At 40.8% G+C, this 22,500-nt stretch overlaps 2 protein-coding genes across 3 annotated transcripts in view; both read right to left on the minus strand.

Moving 5' to 3' along the window:
* The window catches only part of LOC138023464 (E3 ubiquitin-protein ligase UBR4-like), a 97,841-nt gene extending 96,505 nt beyond the window's left edge, over window positions 1-1,336 (minus strand). For both annotated transcript variants that reach the window (XM_068870473.1, XM_068870467.1), the window contains exons 1-2: window positions 1,090-1,336; window positions 17-217 (exon numbers count right to left, since the gene is read on the minus strand). In XM_068870473.1, coding sequence (XP_068726574.1) covers window positions 17-217; window positions 1,090-1,241 — 353 coding nt within the window. In that variant the 5' untranslated portion in view covers window positions 1,242-1,336. The remainder of the gene's footprint in view (window positions 1-16; window positions 218-1,089) is intronic.
* A 1,109-nt stretch (window positions 1,337-2,445) lies between these two features.
* On the minus strand, window positions 2,446-3,138 carry LOC138037386 (uncharacterized). Its single transcript, XM_068883319.1, has one exon. It carries the CDS (start codon window positions 3,136-3,138, stop codon window positions 2,446-2,448), a length of 693 nt encoding a protein of 230 aa, XP_068739420.1.
* Between the last annotated feature and the right edge of the window lie 19,362 nt (window positions 3,139-22,500).

The raw sequence follows: 22,500 nt of genomic DNA on the forward strand, positions 1-22,500 counted from the left end.
CCTAGAGCATACAAACCTTGAGGATGTTAGGCTAACAGTTTCTGGCAACCCAGCTGGTTTGGATGCAATCTTTGCAAATTCAGGAAATGAAAGGCAGAGGTCTAATAGCACTCTGCCACCTCTAAGCTGCCGTAAAGCAGCAACATTGCAGTTGGAGAAGACACTCTTAACATCTGTGCTGCTGGAATCAGATGTCAAGCTCTTTTCTGCTCCCACCCTGAACATCAACAACAACAAGAAAACAAAACCTGTTAGGAAGTGACAATACATGTATATAGATCATTTTCACATGACATCACAATGCCTGAACATTGCTGTATGTACTGGACCTACATGTACATGTGAATAGCCCTTATTCACGATAGCCGCCATGTTGGTTTTCAAATTGTCATGCAAATTAGCCATGTGTTATGCTGGGGGGCAAACATTGGAATAAAGGGAAATTGCCGAAAATCGGCTCGTCGAGATATTGAATTAACATTGCTAAAAGTACATTTTAGAAATTAGAATTAAGTACCTTTTATAATAATTTTATATCTTTTGATTGCCTCTGATATTTTGACTTTCTACTTCATTATCTGCTCATTTTTCACTAAAAAACATCGAAGTACATGTAACTTGTGTAATCATTCTATTTTACTATTTAGGTGATAAACATTCAATGAACATGAAGCAAATCATCTGTGTGGCTAAGATGTTCGTTATAACCTCTCGAACTTGTGTTGTTTGCCCCCTCAGAAGTGTGTAGCTAATTTGCATGATAAAGGCAAATCCAACATGGCAGCTATCGTGAATAAGGTCTATTGGATCTCCTTTTTTAAAGAAATTTTTCCTATTGCTTCATGTAATCAACATAGTATTCTATTACAACCAATAAATTATGTGAACATGTATGAACAGTAACCTTGTTAAAGAACAAGTAATACCCCTGGTAATAAATTATGTTTACAATACATTGTACTTCTAGATGTCAATGTGGAAAATGAAAAAGCAATTCAAGGAAAATACATGTAGTATTTAACACACTGTAAAATGTGATGCACTGACGCAGCGAAAAATAATTCAAACTAGTACAGAGAGTACTCATACCTGGCTTTGTCTTTTGTGATGTTTGCATGGTCTTCTGTAGTCTCAGTGAATGCAGTTTGTAGCCGCTGGAAAAAGTCATCACCTTGGCTAGGGCTGTCACCAGTTTCATTTTCCACAGGTGAGCTATATGTACTCCCGACATCCTTAAACATGTTGGCCGATTTTAAGATGGCGGTTAGAGTAACTATCTCTGTCCTGCTCAAGCATCCATGTCCTTTACAGAGTCCTTCAATAATGGAAACTTGCTGTCTCTGTGTAAAAGAAAAGTTCTTTTAAAATGGAATATTGTTAAGTGAATGAATAATTTATGACCAAAAAGTATTATTATTATTATATTATCATTATTATTATTATTATTATTATTATTATTATTATTATTATTATTATTGTTATTATTGCTACAGTATGTAACATCACAGGCCTAAAAGGTGCTCCTGGCCTGGTCAATATTATTATTTCCCTTGAGAGCAAGTAACAACTAGTTCCTAGAACCCTCTCCTGATTCACTAAAGGGACAAAACGTTTCTTAGGAGTCTAGCCGTTCCTAACAGAGCAGTTTTCTGGATCACTTCAAGTCTGATGGTGGAGCCAAGCTTTTCGATGTGTTTGTCAAACTTTTCAGATAGAGCCCCTAATGCTCCGAGCACAACTGGCACTACAGTCACTTTCTTCAGTTCCATAACTTTCTTATTTCTTCTCCAAGAAGTTGGTACTCCTCTATTTTCTCCAGTTCTTTGTCTTTTACTCGCGCATCCCCTGGAATGGCGACGTCAATGATCACGGCCTGCTTTGCTTTCTTTTTAACAAAGACAATGTCCGGTCTTCGGGCTTGAACTATCCTGTCACACTGTACATTGAAATCCCACAGAACTTTGAAACCTTCGTTTTCTAACACTCGCTCTGGGTGTGTTTGTACCACTTATCGGTCTGCTCAAGTTCTGCCTTTCCACACAGTTGCCAATGCACATACCGTGCAACACTGTTGTGACGCCTCTTGTATTCACGTTGTGCCAACTTGCTGCACTCACTTGTTTGATGGTTTACACTTTCTCCTTTCTCTCCACACATCCTACACATAGGAGATTCTACATTCTTGTCTATGTGGAACTTGATATAATTAGTTCTTAAAGCTTGCTCTTGGGCACTGCAGATCAATGCCTCTGTACACCCTTTGAGGTCTCCCTTCTGCATCCACCGCCATGTTTTATCCCAGTCCACTGACGTCAAGTCTCTAACATACTGCCCATGCATCTGCTTCCCTTTCCATTTGTTTTCTGTTTCTTGCTTTGCACTCTTCTTATACTCTCTCGTTTCCTTTGCCTCATCCATCTCCACTGTTCCTCTCTCCTACTTTCCTTAACAAAACCTCATTACATCTCCATACATACCAACCCAGACTGTTTCTCCCCCCCAGACACAAGCTTCGCAACTAATAAGTCCTCTGCCCCCTCTCTTCCTTGGTACACATATCCTTGCAGTGTCGCTCCTTGGGTGTAGCTCCTCATTTATTGTTATCACTTTCCTGGTCTTTCTATCCATGCTTTGCAGTTCTTCTTTCGTCCATCCAATCACACCTCCTCCATATCGTAGCACGGATACCGCCGATGTGTTTCCTGCTTTGATTTTGTTTCTACCATTCAACTTGGATTTCATGACTAGTTTCAGTCTTTGCATGTACTCATTTCTAAATATGTCCATTTCTTGTTCCTTCACTTTATCCAGTTCCAATATTCTCAGGTACTTGTATCCCTCTTCACACACCTCCTTAATTGTTTCGCCATTAACAAGTTGACTACCCTCTGTCTTGTTCAGCTTACACCTCTTCAGAACCGTCACTCCACACTTCTTTATGCCAAATTCCATTCCTATGTCTCGACTAAAAACCTGAACTGTGGTTACCAGGCTATCTACAACAGTTCTTTTTCGGACCTTAAGGTCGTCCATAAAGAGCAAGTGATTCACTTTGATGTCATCCAGCATGTATCCTGCTTTGGCTTTTCTTAAGATCTTTGTTAACGGTATCATCATCATCATCATCATCATCATCATCATTGCTTTATTACTGTTTTGGGCTCAACAGAATTACAACTGTATTTCCAATATAAAAATTTACAGAAAATATATAAGTTAACTAAGATAAATTTAAACCTTACATAAAAATTATAGTAAATTTGTATTAAAAATCTGAAATCCTGTTTTTCTGAGTTCATTTTTTTGAGTTCAGACTGTACAGCCTAGCGCCCCGTGGGACGAACGAACACTGATTAATTAATGATTAGATTGATGATGACAATGCATTCGGTAGGTGCACACTGTACATTTTGTACACAAGTACAGTACCCCTACAGTATTCGCATCGCATCGCACGCTACGGGAATCACATCGCATCTCATGTTGAAAAATCTGCAAGCACATGTACATGTACAGTGGCTTGGAGCTAGTAAGACCATAATTGACCCTTCGTTAAATTAGTATTAATTTTAACCCGTGGAAAGAGTTTGCAAAAAGTCAACACGTCCACAATAAAGTGAAGCACTTTCACGAGTACGTAAACACGGTGTAGCAATTCTACAGAAAATAAACTTTTCTACCAAGCATTTAATGTTACTGTACATTGTTTACACAGCTTTGTTCACCGAACAGTTTCCCAAGAGCACCAAGGCAACACATCACGATCACACCATACATGTTCTTAGTATTATTACATGTATACATTACAATTACACAATCCGTCATGTATAGATCTACCATAATTCTGTACCTCCAATCACTCCAATCGTTAAGCATAGTGGGTAGTGTAAGTTATACATGCACATGTACCGTATATAAGAGGTACAGACTAAGAGGTACTGTAGTGCTCAAAAGTGAAGCAAGTTGTGTCCTCACGAAGAAATCATGTTGTGCACTACAGGAATCACATTATCTGCAAGTACAGTGGCTCTTAATAACATGGCATCTGACAGGATGCGGTGATGCGGATCCGCATAATTCCCTAAAATCCACATCCTCTGCATAATTACGATAATATTTTCCGCATAAAACTGAAGAAATGCCTATATTAGTGATAAAGCAGCTGCTTACCACTCTCACAAACACAAAAGCCAAAGAGATTGACTATTTTGAAACGCTCAATTTCCTGAACATTGATTAAAACACCCCATTTTGTTCGCAAGATGAAAGTTCGTAAGCATTTTCCACTTATTTTTCGGGAATGAGCCTGGACTCTAGTTAAACCGTTTTCATAACATACATGTACCCTAGGCTCGAATTTCTTTAAAAAGATACAAGGTATGAAAATTTAGCCGCAAGTTATAGTACATGTAGCAAATTAAATCGCAATTGCATCATTTGTAACTCTGGTAAAGTAGGGACAATCATTGCACTGCGATGAAGTTGTACAAAACAAAGAGCAAGCAATACATATGTGCAAAAAACCGCTGAAAATGGTGAATGATCGAGGGAATGGATCACAAGCAGTTTACTCTAGCATAGGGTATATAAATCAGAGCGTTTGGGTCTAGAATAGGGTATCATTTTTCACGAAACTCACCAGTTGGTGAAGATTTTATATGACTAAGGAAACGGGAATTGCTACTCAAAAATATGAAAAAATGAAATCGGCAAGTTAAATTTTCATGACTCCGCTCAACAGCGTTGACAGATGACTATCATAAACCGCTACTGGATATTATTAACTGTCAAAACTCGGGATTTCAGACAGAAATTGGTGGTATTATACTGGTTAAAATTAAACAATTATTCATTGTCTTGATAATGCGTACGTACGTGCTTGGCATTGCTGGACATGTATAAATAATCATTTTTTAAAAAGAAGTGATTGTGGTATAGGGTTTTGTTTGGGCTTTGCTTTAGGCTGTACTAGTGACCTCAGTTTCTGGAAAACAGCTACTCTAGGATAGAGTGATTTGGGGAGTTTACTCTAGTATAGGGTAGCAAAATCCAGCTGAAACTAGCTCTGGTCTAGGCTAAGGGTTCAGGGTCCCCGCGCACATCCACACCCAGAAATTCCTAAAGTAACCCCCCCCCACCCTTCCCAGGGGCTTCAACCACATCATCATCATCATCATTTTGCTCTATATCTCCAAATTGAAACAAAAAACACAACAAAAAAAACAAGTCAATTCATTTAGCGTCGGTAGTTTCTTCAGTTATGACACTGGTATCAATGCAACGGTGTGCCTTTTACCCCCTCCCTCTGTCAGTGCTCCGTTTCACGGATATTTAAAGCCATAGCTACAGTGTACATGGGCCGAGGAAAGTGGAAACAGACGTTGAAGTCACCGAGGATCGAACTGGGGACCCCTTGCTCCGAAAGCCGCCCACTAGCCAACTGAGCTACGCCTGCAAATGTTGGTTTTTGAGGAAGGGGAAATCCCGAGTACCCAGGGAAAAACCTCTCAGAGCAGAGTAGAGAACCAACAAACTCAACCCACATACGGCGAAGAATCCGGGAATCGATTCGGGACCACATTGGTGGAAGGAGAATGCTCTCAACACTGTGCCAGCCCTGCTCCCCGGCAAGAAAGAAACAAACAAGAACAAAATATAATTTTTTTATCGCTTTATTTATTTTAGCAAAGTTTCAGCAAAATGCCGATTACTGACCCTTTTACTTTAACTTTTATTTTAACTTTTATTTTAACAGTGCATGCTGTTCGCAAATTGACGACTCGGCCAGATATCTTAATTGCAAAGGGAAAAAATTCAGTCGTGAATACGACTGTATGGTTGCAATTTCGAGTCCTGATACCATAAGCATGGCCCGGTAAATATTGGACGGACCCAATTATTAGTTCTATAAATGTTAAATTGCGCATAATCACGCACTGTTTACACATAATATGGCCAAAACTTTCCGCAGAATCTTTAATTTTTTCCCAGCATCCTATCAGGAAGCCCTGTATAATAATAAACACTGCAGTCTGCCCTATTTGTTTGTGAAAGGCCCATTCAGAAACAAACATGCTACATGTTTAACATCCAAGCAAAGCATGTTTGTAGATACAAACTAACATATTCCTGGAACTAAATGTGGCTTGTTCTACTCAATACGTGTTGACTACAGTAACTGTAGATTGTCAAATTCACAAATATACTAATTATGTACATGAACATTATTTATTTGGTTTTGCAAAAAACTAATTACATACTCCACCTTTAATGGCTGGGTGAGACTCTCTTGAACTCTCTAAGTCCAGAAGAACGAACTCAAAAGCACTTTGCATGCTGTTCACAATAATTTGCAGGACTGGTACCAACTGTAAAAATCAAACAATCTGTGAGACATTCACACTGGGGGACGAATAATTATAGCCAGAGTTTAAAATGTGACTTGGGTAAGAACACCTGGGCCGGGTTGTTCAAAAGCCGATTAGCGCTAATACCCAGATTAAAAAATTAACCAAGGCATTTATTTCTCTACTCCCGCATGCTGTTCAAACGCTGATATTCGGGCCGGGGAAAAAAAACAAAACTTACAATTAGGAAGAAGTCCAATCTTGAAAAAACAAAAATAGGCAAAAGAAACTTTCACCAACAAAGTGAAAAACATGAAACAAACAGTTTACAATAACCCTGGATTAAGTTAATCGCCCCTTTTTCGAACACCCGGGCCCGTACTGTTTTTTAGCAAAAACATGCCGATTCTGTATGGGAAGTTGTAACCAAGGGAATCACCCTTTATACCAGTAGTAGGTACCATAATTAACACCTTTTCATTAAATCAGGTATGGCTGAACTGGTAAAAGATGCCTGGTGCTTGCACTACGTTGTATGGCCTCTCCATTTAACTAAAGGTCAATTTTTTCTACATGTTGCACTTAATGGTTTCATTTCAGTTATTTTTTTTTAACTAGGTAAAAAAGGGATTGTCCTTTTTTTGGGGTATAGTTAACAACAGGGGCTGGGAAATTCGCCTCTTCTCGTTCTAATTGTCCTACCTAATAAGTTTTCCTGTTGGCAACCAGTTGGTAAATTTCCTTTTCTGATTTGTACTAACATGTCTTATATGTTATTATGGGGGGGGGGGGGGGGGGGTTCTCTCTCTTACATGTAACTACATGTACCGAAAGCACAATGGCGCTATAAAGCTTTTTAGTCTTAAAGGAGTCCTACAAAAAGGGTGCATTGATAGTTCTTTGAGTAACTCTCTCAATAGAAATCTGACCCTCACTTTTGCGATGAAGGCACATGCGCAACTCGTCCCAGTCCCTGTGTTTCCCTGAAAAATGTGTAAAAACTCTCAGGAAATGAATGATGGAGCAAGTTTTTATTTCACTGACTGGGAACCATCCCATCATTTTTTTTCCGTAAGCTGATAGAAAAATGGAAATTCTATTTGGACAAAAAATGCAGCTGATACATGTAAGTGTATCACAGGAGGGCCTTAATCACATATCAATCTTTTCACAAATTTTTTTTTTAATCCACGCTACAGATTTTGTGTCAGAATGTTCTCATATCTGTACTGATGCATTAAAAATGTATGAAACCATAATATATTACATAACTCGCTTGAGGGTTTTTAGGCATTTTCCTGTTTTGTTCATGCGATTTCACCAATATGGTTGTGACTTGAACCAGACTACTTGAATGATCCATATCAACAGTTTGGTAGTTACAAGCCACCCCCCCTTAATGACCAGAAAGGAACAATTTCAGAACCCTGGGGAAACAGTTTCTGACCTGTCAAAATTGGCTAGAGTGCTGTAAGAAGGTGTTTATAATTTTGGAACTATCATTAAGTAAAGTACGATTGTATGGGTGAATGGAGTCCTGAGAATGACTTGTTTGAGATGACATTGACTGACGTGTCAAACACCCTAGTGTAAAGTCATCTTCAGAGTCAAGATGACGTCCGCTCAGGTTGTCAAAACGTCAGTCCAAGTCATCTCAAAACAGTCCTTCTCAGGACGACACCCACCCGGAACATCGTACAGTACTTTACTTGATTATTAAAGACTCCTAGGTTCAAACCATAAGTTTTTTAAGAATTATGACACGGAAAACATTTCCTTCTAGTACGAGTTCAGCCAAGTGTATTAATTAGGCGTACAGTACGATATACATCGCTACCTTTTGACGAACATGAATTCTGATGCCCACAACAGATGAACTGAGTCAAAAGACTGAAATTCAATTGTCCCTTCACCTCCCCTGATCAAATGCCATTTTTCCCTTAACGCTAGATACCTACACTGTGTAACATTTAGTCCAATGTAATGTGCAGATAGGGCCACAAAAGAATAAATTGCTGCTTCTCGATCCTCTCCCTTCGAGAATAACATTTTCACTGCAGAATAATCAAAACAAGTTTCAGTACATTATTCTTGAATTAAGATGGTTGACACTCAATTCTCATTAGTATGTTGCAAGTTCAGTTGTACTTGACCATCCGACCAAGATGTTACATTCTTATACTTGTAAGCAGACTGAGCATACAATTGCAAGATCTTTGTTCATGGACTGTAAGAAAGGATGAACTTTCTTCCATTGTATTTAGATTATTTATTTTAATCATTCTCAACTATCAATTTAGTTTGATTCATCACAACAGTAGGAAATTAAATTTATATTTGTGTACAAGCACAAGTACAACTACAAATAACCTACTACCACACTGTACTACTATGAATAAGCCAGTACATGTACATACAGTGCAGACCAGAAATACATGTATGTGTCCTACACAGATGCAAAACGCACAAACGTTTTTAAATGCATGTTTCCAAACACCCATTTGATGTATGTTTTTTCATTTGTTATTCAAACTCGTATTTAGTTGTGATGTTCATTGTTCCACGAAAAACAATAGACAGACAATAAAATGAATATTTAAATCCTGTGATCAACTTACCAGAACATTTTGAATTGAAGAGGGTGTCAAATGGTCATTGTGAGTTTCAAAACGAACCAACAAAGTTTAAATTTCTTTTCACATTCACTGAATGAGACACAATGAAACTCTTTTTGTCATCCCGTAGCTGACGCCTGATCGTTATTTTGACCTTTTTGTTGCCAACTGGAGTTTCGATAGTTGACATACCAAGATGCAGAGAAAATGATTATGCAGACGTAGCTTGTGACCTTTTCGCAAATTCTCCGCAATAAAAGCTTGTAAGATCAAAGTGCTTTCTCGAAAATTTGTTGAACTTAATTATTTTGGGGAAAAAAAAGAAAGCAACGCTACTGAAGTTTTGTAACATCCTAAGTTTTTCTGCAAACTTCAATTACATGTACTGAGAATGGTGTCACAGAGATCATCATGAGATAACTGCAGTAAGGCTCCGATTACCGAAACTAAACGTACGGTTCCAGGCTCCTAAACAAAAGACTGTGGTAAAAGCAGACCAACGGGAAGTGCGTTCTGTTCAGTGATTTTTTTTTCACTGTCTTCACCATCCATTTGAACAAACAATATTTTGCACACGTAACTGAAAAAAATAAAACAGCCGGCACTGAAAAGGCTTGTGTCTTTGAATGAATTCGTCACACAGGGTTTCGAATTCGATGTAACCCTTTGAACTTTCACTCTGTGTGCCTCCAGCCAACCCGCAGTAATTGTCCTCCATAAAACTAAACTAAAGAAACAAATTGATGCAGCAGATGTCTTAAGGCTTTTGTTTTCAACTCTGAACACATTCCAGTGGATCTTACAGTAAACCAGCCTTGTTGGTCAAAAGGACACAATGCCCGTATCCAAGACCCCTTTGCAAATTTTTCTCAAGTGCATGAAAACATTATTTTGAAAATATTCAACAAAGTATTACAGATGGCGTAAATGGTGTTTTGTTTGCGAATGAGTATGTTTCCTTATTTCTTTTTCCAGGTGAAATTGATTTTACCACATTTCACAGCCCCATTCGTTCAAGTCTTTTCTTCGCGATTTTATAATTTTATATTGCTGATGATTTTATATTGTTGCCGACCGTATGATCATCGATTTTTGTTGCAAAATCCGATGTCTTTAGAATGGAAAATGGCCGAGTCTTACGTTTTAATCAGAGGGAAATATTTATTCCCCTCACTATGTAATTTTTTTGATGCAGGGAGAAGCGAAAGTAATTTTCAAATGTCGAAATTAAACATGAAGCGGAAGCGAGTGGATTTCAATTGGAAATTGTCAAACACTTAACAGTTGACACAGCTATTGTGTTGCGCTGAAACTAACAATAAAACGTAAACAATAAAAAGACAATGGGCCAATTCATACACACTAACTATCTTTGATGAGGGCGCGTTTTCAATGCACGTGTTATAAACGCAGACGCATCTGCGCAATTTTCTTATGCTTGTTTCACATACAGGTTCAAATATTAAATTTTTCAAGCTGGGATGAAAAGGTTACTTTTTTTCTTAGGAAACTACATGTAACAGTCCCGCGGGGGTATACAGAAGTAACTACATGTATATGGCTGACTAAACTCAACCCATGAGTGGATGAGAGACTTAAACATCTGTTGGCAAGCCATTTGTTATCGGCTTCGTTTATTCAAGGATTCGTTGAAGAACTGAGCCCAGTTGTTCGAAAGCCGATTAACGTAATCCAGGATTAGCGTAAACTTTTGCTTCATTTTTTCACCTTTTTGGTGAAAGTTTCTTTTGCTTATTTTTGTTTTTCAAGATTGACTTCCTCCGATGTAAAGTTTTGCCGAATATCAGCGTTGAACAGCATTTGGGAGTAGAGAAATAAACTCCTTGGTTAATTTTAAAATCTGGGATTAACGTTAATCGGCTTTTGAACAACTGGGCCCAGCTGATTAATACCCGATTTTGAGCTTCCGTTTCTCGACATAAAATTACATTGTATAGCTCTTGAAAGTATCAATATGCAACCAATGATTGAAATTTTTAATCCTAACCACGTTAATTAGTAGTCCTATCTAACAGTGAGCTGAGTAACAAAGTGAACATTAACACTCCTTCCTCTCAATACACTGTATAAGGAAATCGATATCAAAGAAGTGGACTTTCCAGCAGTTCCACAGTTTTGTCAACAGAAATAAGTTCCCTACACCCATAACAAACGATTTAGAAGCAACCAGATGATAGAAGTCCTTACCTTTTTACAATTGCGGAACAAAGAGAAGGAATATGTGCCTTCGAAAACGATGAAAATTATCGACAAGAGGTGTTCAACACCTTCCTGCAAGCCAGCCATTTTGGCTGCTGTCCTTCCCAGAATACTGTGCAGGATACTCGTGACCAGTCTTTTTTAACAAGCAAGCCGGTTACCCGAGACAGCCCGACAGAGAACGCTCGGCGGCAGGTACAAAGTCGGACCGGATCAACTCGGACCGCCAGTCCGGGTCGGATCAACTCGGATCGCCTCGGATCATGAAAAAACCAATTGATAATTACAGTCATAACCATTTCTGTTACGCTTCTCTTCACAAAAAAATGCCTGCTGTGAAAAATAAGCAAATATATACATTCTTAATTACTGAAAATATCAATTTGGTGGACGGATACAAATTCACTGACAAAGATGGCCTAGATTTTACCTTCATCTGGAGATTGACGCTTTGGGATAAGGGATGGATGAACACGAGACGAGTCCGAGAGGAACTGACACTAAGAATGCAAAGTGGCAGCTTTACTATACAGCAAGACACGGAGAAACGTCGCGAGTCTTTCTTAATTTGGCCCATTTTTGACTGGAATTTTAACCTTCAAATGGGGCAAACCCAGTCGAGGTCTGCGTTTAGTTTTTGTTTTGTTTTTTTTTTTTTTTTTTTTTTTTTTTTTTTTTTTTTTTTTTTTTGTCGGTAAAAGTCTTGCCTGTCACTCCCCTGGTAAGTGGTGTCTTTGTGTATAGAGCCTTCTGCGCGTATATTTTCTTAGGATCGAGAGGGTAGTGGAACTGCGTAGATTTCTCTGGTGGACACAGTAGAATCATTAACTTAGCCTGCAATGGCGTCGAAAGTCATGCAACGCGAATGGCGTTTTAGTGGATCCTTAAACAAAATATACCCTTATGGAGCTCAATAATGGAAAGTCAGTTGGATAAACTAGGCATGAATCTCAAAAGCGACGAGTACTGGACTGGACTTCGACAACAATCTATCGCCCGTCGAGACGAAATCAAAGTGAGCAGTATTTACCTGAAGTACATGGTAATTTGACACAATTGAGTTTCTTGTCTTCACGCACGCAATGAAATAGGAAGAGGTTTTCGCCTCTAAGAGCAAATATGTTGTTTGTTTCAATAAAATTTTCGCTGGAAAAGGATTCTGTGGTATTTTCTGCCTGCCTTTGTGAATTATAATATCATGTTGTGTATTGAATTTTCGAGCTTAAGGTTCAAATGTGATATGGGAGAAGTTTTTTAGTATTGCTCTGTAAGCAGGAAGGGTTCACAGGGTTCACAGGCCTGTTGGAAGCGTGCTTGAGTTTCAACAAAATGAGCCCCAAAATCAGTGAAAAAACTGTGACGCAGATGAATAATAAAGTAGCTGCTATTTCCAAAATGATGGAATTACCTGGTGATAAATAACGTCGTACGCGTCTTGGAGAGTAAATTTTGACTTTGCATAAACAAGAGTTGGGCGATTGTGATCTTTGTTTTGACTTCGCTCATTTCATTGTCAAACTTTATAACACTTGACAGAAAAAGAAACTTACAAAAACCCGGTATCTTGCCATCATTTGACACAGATGCTTCACTGTTTGGCGAGTAAACATGCCGCGGTAACTTAATCACGGCGCCCGCTGAATTCCGGCCATGTCACTTTCGATTTTGCAATTTACTTGAACGTAGCAAAAATCTCCCAAAATGTTTGTCGCTGATCGTAACTTTTATATTCTATATTCACGGTTCAAAATTAATGTTGTTTTCATGTCGTAAAAATATTTATTCTCGATCGACCGTCCGGGAAACTTCCTTCTGCTCTTTCTGAAAAACTGTGTATCAATATTTATTTGCTTTTTCATCAATATTTGTTTTGCATAAAGCAAGCTAACAGAATCTGTACTTGCTGAGTTCGCATTTGTTAGCGTTAATAGTATTTTCGGTCAGATGTTTCTGTTTTTTGAGGGGTTTATTGTTTGGTCTCCCATCCCAACACTAACCCCGCGAAACAGGGCTTGACTTCAGTGAAGTTTAGTATTACAAAGCTTTCGGATGCTCATAGGGCACACTTGTGGTGAAAAGAAGTTGTGAGGGAACTTGAAAATTATCAAACATGTCAGCCCAGAAGCCAATGTTTCTCGCTTCTCTTTTATTTGTTATTCTTCAGAGACTGGAATGCTGTATTTCAATACCACACAATTCAGTGCCTTCTGATTTTTTTCTGTAGCACGTACCACAGGCAAGCCAGTGTATGCTTCACAGAAGCTCCAAAAAATGCGTATCATCATTTGCCTTTCTTTTTTTCTAGTTCGTTTTTATTAAGTATAGTTGCGTTTTCACATTCAGCAAATGGACTGACAATCTTAACGCAGCAGTAATATTTAGTTTAAATAAAAGGCTGTTTTTTTGTGAATAGAGAGTTTCCGTTGACAGCGGTGAGAATTTTGGCGGGAAAAAACTTTTTTTTTCGAAAGTAAACGCTAAAAATACATGTATAGGCTCCCAAAATTGTTATTTCTTTAATTTTTATTTTATGCGTGCGCATTTAAGATTTTGCTGTCTCCTCTTGAGTGGTCGAGGCAAACTGTTTACGTGCGAAAAAGTTGTCTCACCTGCCAGGGTTACCTACCTGCAGAGGTGAGACAACTCGCCTCCCCGAGTTGTCTCGCCCACCCGAGTTGTCTCGCCCACCCGAGTTGTCTCGCCCACCTCATGTAAACGGTTCATATAATTTTTTAAACAAATGAGTGGGAAAATATCTCGCCAAAGGTAACTCGGTGGGTGGGTTTCCTCGGGTACCCGAGACCGTATAAACAGGCTCTTAGGCCCCGTCCGCATGTATTCGGAATTTTTTTTTCGAATTCAAATATATCTGCGTCCACACGTGGCGCATTTCAATCGTTTTCGAATCTTTTTCACTGTTCACACGTATCCGGAGACACTCTAGTGCCCAGTGCTTTTGACAAAGATTTTGCTCGTTGAGCTTGCGCGCAAAATCGTATATTGGCGCCATTTTCTTTGTTTTGCTAACTTGCTGTGAAGAATTAAAGAAGTTGAAGTGAACTCGGAAATAATCAACATGTCAGCCACGATGCCAACGTTTATCGATTTCATTTGATTTTCTTCAGTCTTTCTGGGTTTAGTATTCACTAGCAACCACATGTTCTCTCAGGGGGCTATTTACATGTACGTTGTCCCAGTGTAGTGTAGTTATTTTGTCAACTTACCTCAGTTTAATCAAACAGATCGCACCTACTCATTATTCAGAGTCTAGCCAAGGGCAAAGTATTTCAATCCTGTCACATAGTGATACTAGCTACTCGGCGCTTATCTCAAGAAGTACATGCTCGTATCCTCAAACTTGCGGGCAAGATTTCCGTCCTCAAAGATTGTTTCTCTAGTACCCTTCTCCTTTCCTTACAAAGCGACTGTTGAACACACTTCAATAATCCGAGATTACTTCAAGTATTATATTTCATCACCAGTACGGAGGGAGGGCATAATTGCAGATTGCAGATTAGGGTCTGTGTCAAGTTACATTCTTAAAAATCGTTGCTGCATTTGTAGTATACGTATGTGCCAGTTTGCCATCATAGCTTTCACTTCCTGTCTTGGACAGATATATTACCTAACCTATGTATGTCAAGACACTTAACCAAACAAAATATCCCTGATATTTTTACTACAGTACTGGGAGTAACTCAACACTCCTCTTTGTAACAGACACACCTTTTGGTTGAATAATTATGTAATTGAACAATGAATAAATGTGAACAACCTCGTTCTCAACTTTCTGTTCTCCCGCTCCTGGGGAAATGAAGAAGAGAAACCCTGGGAACGTAGCCTGCGAACGCAGACCGCCGGAAATACGTATGCATTCGCAGGCTACTGGTAACGAGGCTCAACATTTTCATTTTGCAAGTGTCCGCAGAGGCTCAAGAAGGTGAATCCGCCGAGCGAGGTACAGGCGGGCGTAAGAAAAGTTAGGCGGCGAGAGAGGCCCGCTGCCGCTCCATCGATCTATCGTTTCTTGCGCCTGCACTCACCTTGCACAGCGGACACATCCTAACGCCTTACCGATCACAGCCGATCACCTCACCGATAACCGAACCTCTGCAGAGGAGAGAGAGGTTCAGGGACTCATAGCCACTTTAAAAACTTCGGGTGGTCTCGCCCACCCGGGAAATTTTTGCCCAAATTACAACGGCATGCGCTACAGCGTCTCTCCAAAGTAAACTGAAATCTCCGATTAATCCGATATCTTGGGAAAACGGCTAGCCTCCAGAGTTTAACAGAAACGAAGCGCATCGATTACAAACATACTTGAAAATTGCGATTTCAGTGATGGCTACTCATTTCAACAGCTTTAATCGTCTTGGAGAAATTTTAACGATGTTGTGTTGACTTTAGGTGCGTAAGCTTGATTTCTTTGATGAAATTCCTTTTCCTCAGAGCGAAACTTTATTGTTGAACGTGTTTACAACAGGATACTGTAATAGCAAAGAGCTACAGATCACTACCTATATTGCAGAATGGAAGACTTCAAAATGCTAGAAACTTTTGTCTGTCTTGGTGTCGCAACGGTTTGCGGCACCAGCCAATGAAAATGTTTGTTTAACCTCATGTGATACCGAAAACGAGACAAGTTGCAAGAAATGTTCTCTAGTGTAACACCTATCACGCAACTTGTTTCGTGATGTGCGAACTTTTGTCGCATCAAAATTGAGAGACAAGTTGCAGGAAAAATTGCCTAGTGTAACAGAGGCGTTAAATTCCATCGTAATGCGCCCAGCAAGCGAAGTAGAAAACAATTGATAATCTGGCTGCCCGTAGGTCTTTGGCCTAGTGAGAAAGGACTTCATGTACATGGCTCCTCATAATCGACGTAATCATAAAAGTTACAATTTCCTCGATTATGACTGGTTTAAAAAACTCTTACTTTCCACTTAATCACTTGCCAAGTTTTTATCGAACAGGGGCCCAGTTGCTCGAAGCCTGGTTAGCATTAACCGTTGGTTAAGAGGTATCAAAACCTGTAGGTTTCCATGGTATTTAACGCTGGTTAGCGCTGACCATGCTTCGAGCAACCCGGGCCAGTTTGTTATCAGATAGTTTGTTATCGGACAGTCCAATAAGCCAATCATATTCAAAGTTGTAGTTTAAATCTACCAATCACAACCTTGGTTTCAATCACCATGTGGCTCCTGTTTACCCTTTCTTTTTTTCAGAGCGACATAAAACAAATTTACGCCTCCTTTGTCAGTCTTTTAATGCAAATTGTCCCTTCTTTCATATCTTTGCTCTTCTTCTTTTCTCGGAAATTGTAAGTTTTATGATTAATTGGTAAGAGGACTTCGTGTCGTCGAATTCGGTCTGTAATCATACTCGTGATAAAACAAATCGGACGACCGCGCACCGGGGGTCCGATTTTGTTATCACTCGTATGATTACAGACTCCACTCAGTCCTCTCACCATTACTTAGTATATACCACACAAGTGAAATTGTGCTCTCCGCGCACGCTGATTGGCTAAACTCGGAGGTGATTATCCAAGTACTATCCACCTCCACTTCGCTGAATAATTGTTAATTAGTACGCACAGATGTGACTAGTGCTTTTCGCGCGCACTTCTTGGAAAGCTCGGAGGTAAGTTATTCACCTCCGAAAAGTCGAATGGTAATGAATTTTTATAGCGCATTTTTTATTGACATATTCAAGCAAGGGGTCTATGGGTGAGATCGAACATCAGCATATACTAGTAGGTGCCGCTGGCAGCCGCTATCAGTCCATTAGCGATCTCACCCAGCACATTAATGAATGAAACGAGGCCTGACCACAACACCGGGAGCTCCATTCCCTACTCTTTACAAATAGTGTGTGGGTTCTTTTACGTCCCACTGGGTTGTGAATATTGAAGGAATGTGAGACGGGGCCTACGGTTTTACAGTCCTTATCCGAGAAGACTTAAAAGTCTTAGGGCCGATTTACACGGTACGACTTTGTCGCATGCGACAACGGCTTACGACAGGCCCACGACATGATTACGATTGTTGTGTACGTCAGAAAAAATGTCGCAGCATTTTAAAACATGTTTTAAAACGCTGCGACAATCGTAAGTCGTGTCGTATGCCTGTCGTGAGCTTGTCGCATGCGACAAAATCGTATCGTGAAAAATCGGCCCTTAACCATTTGCGGATGTCAATTACAAAGGAGGCACCTTCTCCTCAGTTATTTTAAGACCCTGAGTGTTGGTCCGGCCGGAGTCCAACTCACGACCTCCCGCATGGCAGCCCGATGCTCAACCAACTAAGCCATCGTTCCGCGGTCGAAGAGAAACAAGATGGCTTTCCGGAGAGTGAATTTCAAAAAAGGAATTTTCTGGTCCACTAGTTATTCAGCTTGAGTGGTATACACTAATGTTGACCTCATCGTCGGTGAAATTGGTGGATAAAAGGAACCTTTAGATCGGAGGATAAGAACGACTACAAGTGCGAGCTTTCCGTACTGCGCATGCGCATAAGGGTTGGAGGCTGAAGAGGCCGACATTTCTCGAAGTGCGCGTGCTCAGAACGGAAAACTCGTACTCGTCCTCCGATCTAAAGGTCCCTAACATGTTAGAATAAAATGACGATTGATTGATTAATAATATATAGAGTGGTGGTAGATATCCACCACTACTCAACTCCAGGTCAGTGAATAATTCTGTTTTCTTTTCTCTCAGCTTCTCAGCGGTCCGGAATCCTAAATCCTTGAATCTGATGGCTAATTGCGTGCGCTCCAGCGGTCCTGATTTTCCCATCCGGACCCCGAGTACGGATCTCGGAGCGCTCCGAAATTTCCAACTTTAGCAACTTTTGAAGCTTTTTGTAACAGCATAAAAGAGGCGTAAACACGTAAAAATGTAAATGTGAAGGTGTGAACAAAATGTGAACTTGCGTTGCTTTGATTTGAAGGTCATTACTCAACTTTATTTCAATTAAGCCGTGCGCTTCTTTTTCGTTAACGTCAATTTCTGTCACGTAACGGACATTTTATAGCGTCGCTATTTTTCGGGGGAGAGAAACGACCGCCGGAAATACGTCTGCGTTCGCAGGCTAGACATTTTAGGCCCTTTCACAACAATCCCGTAGAAAAAATAAACATGTTATTTGCCGCCCTAGGTCGGTCCATATTGGGAAAAACTGTGCCCTCGGTCTTGAGTGTACGGCCTCGGGCCATACTCGAGACCGAGGGCACAGTTTTTCCCAATACGGACCTCTCGGCAAGCAAATAGCATATACTTACTAAGTGGACGAGACATATCAAGCCCTCACTGTCTCTTTTCTGGTGCGAATAGGACTTGTGACCTGTAAAAACCAGCCGCAGCGCTAATTCCACAATTTCGGCTTCTTTGGATTTACGGCCTGTGGCTTTCAAATATATTCTACGGGACTCACCACAACAGCAAACGTTTTGGAGTCAGTGGAAGTGAAACGATGCATTTTTTTCTAGAACGTTCGGGATCTAGTAACGAATAACACTACTGTCAAATCCCTTACAAAGTACAACTAAAAAAAATCGTTTTCTTTCAGACAAACCATTCTTTGGATGCATTCTCTGTACTCTTCCTTTAAAAGACTTTTGAAAAAAATTTTGAAGACGAAGCAACAGCATGTTCAAATCAATGTTGAAATCCCCCTCGGCGGCCATAATTTGATACCGGAAGTATGATTTGCAACTCTGTAACCAATCGGAACGAGGCCCCAAGAGATCTATCGATTTACGACCAATAAGAGAAAGAGAAAAAAAATCCAGAATCTGGCTTTTTTACATATAATCCGTCAAGTAAATGTATCATGCCCTCCTTCCCGATATGAAACGTGGGGAGAAGGGGTATGATTTTCATAAAGGGATAATAGGGAGAGGGCATGATCTCAGGCTAGATTTCAGGCTATATTTTATTCGGTTCTGAAATGCGTTCCTTGAGAACAACCATTCCTTATTCCTGGCCTCGTATCTTCATAAAGATGACCTTCCAAAGCACAAGACTGTACTATCACCTCCCTATTTCTTCATTTGAAAACATCTTTAAGGCCAGCCTTACAGAATGAAGGGATCGCATTTCGAGATTTTTGAGAAACGCATGAGTGAACTCTTTGGGCAACACTATTATGGGGTTTAAAATCTCGGCATAATATTATGGAAATGTACGATTTGCAGGTGTGAAACAGGTTTCCGAATAGATAACAAAGGGCAAAAAAGTAATTTATTCTACTGTGTCCTGGCCGTTTCACACATGCACAATTACACGCAAACATATTTCAATTTTTTTAACGTACATCTACCGCACTTGCTTTTACTCTGGAAAAGAGACGTCATTTCCAATGAAACTTAACTTCAGATCTTTGAAAGTCGTGACTACATTTTTGCTGAACTTCGCCAAGACGTCGTGACGATATTTTAAGTCAACTACCTGGAGTGGTACGGTTAAATGGAATTCAATGAAAGATGACGGAGAAGTTTGCAAGTACCCGATGGTTTTGGCAGTCGACTTGGGCTGGTTTAAAGCTAACGCACTGTCATCGGTCGGCAATCTACTGCAGTACACAAAGCGACTGAGGCAACGTCCCACTGACAACGAAAAACCCCGGGAAAGAAACCTTATTCATGGTTTTCAATGGGCCCGTCAGTCTGGTGAGTGAAGCGTTCTTTAGGAGCTTCCGTAGAACAATACGAATGCATGAAAAAGTACACCGGTTTCCCAAGTAAATTCTGTTGCCAATGATATTTAAGGATTACGCACTTTACGCTCCAGAAACCTCATATCTTCTGTCTTCAAAATAAAGATCAACGTCAAAATACGTTTTTACTATCAAGCTACGACGGCATTGTAAATACTCAATAACATAAGTAACAATATTTACCTTCAAAGAAGGCATAGTATTTGCGACCGTCCCTTGCACCGCTCGCTAATAAGAGATGGAGATATGCGACCGGGCGGTAGCGTGTACGTGACTAAAGGTTAAGGGGGGGGGGGGGGGGGGGGGGGGGGGGGGGGGGGGGGGTGGGGGGAGGGGGGGGGGGGGGGGGGGGGGGGGGGGGGGGGGGGGGTGGGGGGGGGGGGGGGGGGGGGGGCGGGAGGAGGGAGCGAACAGCGCGGAGTGCGTAACGAGGATACAGCGCGCGAAAGGAAGAGTCATGCCACGCTGCCGACATCCACAGGATTCTAACGCGAACTGGGCCGAATGATATGGGGAGCTCTTATTTATACTCGCACTGCAAGGGACTGGCGCGAATAGCATGGTATTTGCGACAGTCCCTTTCACGCTCGCTAATAAGAGATGGAGATATGCTCCCGCGCAAGCAGACGAACGTTAAACACGGCCTTAACAGCCTAGGAGTCAGCCAATACTTAACCTCACACCTATCAGGTCCCACACTTAAACTAGAAAAGAAAACTCCAGACCATCCAAGACTTAAACTAAGGCGAAGAGCCAGTGGGAAAGGCGACAGTGAAACGGCGGAGACTGTTCAAGTCAGTGTAAGAAACAGCTAGAACTTGGGCAGAAGGGTCGTGACGGGATAATAAGTCTGAAGGACCTCCAGAACGTAAAACTTGAGCAAGTTTCAAATAATGAGATGCCGTAGGAGCTTGGCGCCAATCGACATGCTCCATAACGTCTGCGAGCTGGTTACCCGAAAGGGCTAAGGTGATGGCCAAGCCTGCTCTAAAGCTGTGCAAGGTTTCTCCGTCGTAAATGTCTGCCTCTTGCAGATAGCCACGGAGTCGTGACTGCAAAGTGGCTGAAAAAACCGAAAAGAGAGCTCGAATAAAAAATATCTACAGGCTACCAGCCCTCGAGTGGGACAGCGAAAAAGGCAAAACAAAACAAAACTCAACGGATAACGTAAGCACACAAGGGAGATTAAATAAAAATGGCGAAGAAGACGTGAAAGGACCCACCCAAGGGATGGCAGCCTGAGCGTCAGTAATCCGACTAGGGCATTAGACACCCTTTCAGGCTACCATTGGAAGGGATATGAAACAATTTGGGAGGACGCGCAACTGAAAACACGAATGAATGGGAAATACCGACATAAATCATTATGAACAAATTAAATAAACAAATTCGGGAGACGAGACACGCAAATGGAAAAACACGTGAAAATAAAGAATGGGTGTCCAGGGAATAGGACTAAACAATGGATAAAAAATGCGGCAAAGCTGGAAAAAAAAAAACCTTGAAAACAACAAGGCGAAATAAAAACGAGGCATAAACTTGAAGTGGCGAGAAAAGCCCTACAGAAAGCCATTGTTTGAGAGGCAAAAGATGATTGTAAACACAAGCTAACAAAGCCCGCAAAGCAATGGGAAGGGCAGCGAAAAAGCCCACTAAACAAAAAACCCGTTGCGAGGGAAAAAATGCGGGAAAAACACTATAAAGCGTAAAAGAAAAACAAAACAAAGAAAGCATACAAAATTGAAGGGCAGGGATCGAAATGAAAGCACCTCGGAAACGGAAAGCTTGGAGAGCGTAAAAGAAACACTAAAATCACTGTAAAAGCCAATAATTGCATAAGCGAACAAAAAGTCCCAAGGAAAATAAAATTGCACTGTTTTAAGGGCGAAACATACTGATAAAATGAACAAACTTGAGTGAAGGACGGGGGAGCTAAAGAGAGAAGCACTGCACAAAACGGGCGATAGCGAGGCGAAGCACACAAAACATGACAAATAAAACGTGCGCAAACTGGGAAAGAGAGCCGAAGGGAGATTAAAAGCACTACACAAACCCGGCGTTTGAGAGGCGAAGCACACAAACATAAGAAACAAAAACGTGTGCAAAGCGGGTAAGGGAGCGGAAGGGAAATGAAAGACACTATACAAACCCGGTGTTTGTGAGGCGAAGGACACAATAGACGACAAATAAAACGTGTGCAAACTGGGTAAGGGAGCCGAAGGGAAAATGGAACCACTACACAAACCCGGTGTCTGCGAGGCGAAGCACACAAAAACACGACAAATAAAACGTGTGCAAACTGGGTATGGGAGCCGAAGGGAAATTAAAGCACTACATAAACCCGGTGTCTGTGAGGCGAAGCACACAAAACATGACAAACAAAACGTATGCAAACTGGGTAAGGGAGCCGAAGGGAAATAAAAGGCACTACACAAACCCGGCGTTTGTGAGGCAAAGCACACAAAACATGACCAATAAACGTGTGCAAACTGGGTAAGGGAGCCGAAGGGAGATAAAAGGCACTACACAAACCCGGTGGTGGGAGGCGAAGCACACAAAAACATGACAAATAAGCTTAAAACGTGTGGAAACTGGGTAAGG

This window comes from Montipora capricornis, chromosome 2 (assembly GCF_036669925.1).
Source record: "Montipora capricornis isolate CH-2021 chromosome 2, ASM3666992v2, whole genome shotgun sequence".
NCBI classification, from domain to species: Eukaryota; Metazoa; Cnidaria; class Anthozoa; order Scleractinia; family Acroporidae; genus Montipora; species Montipora capricornis.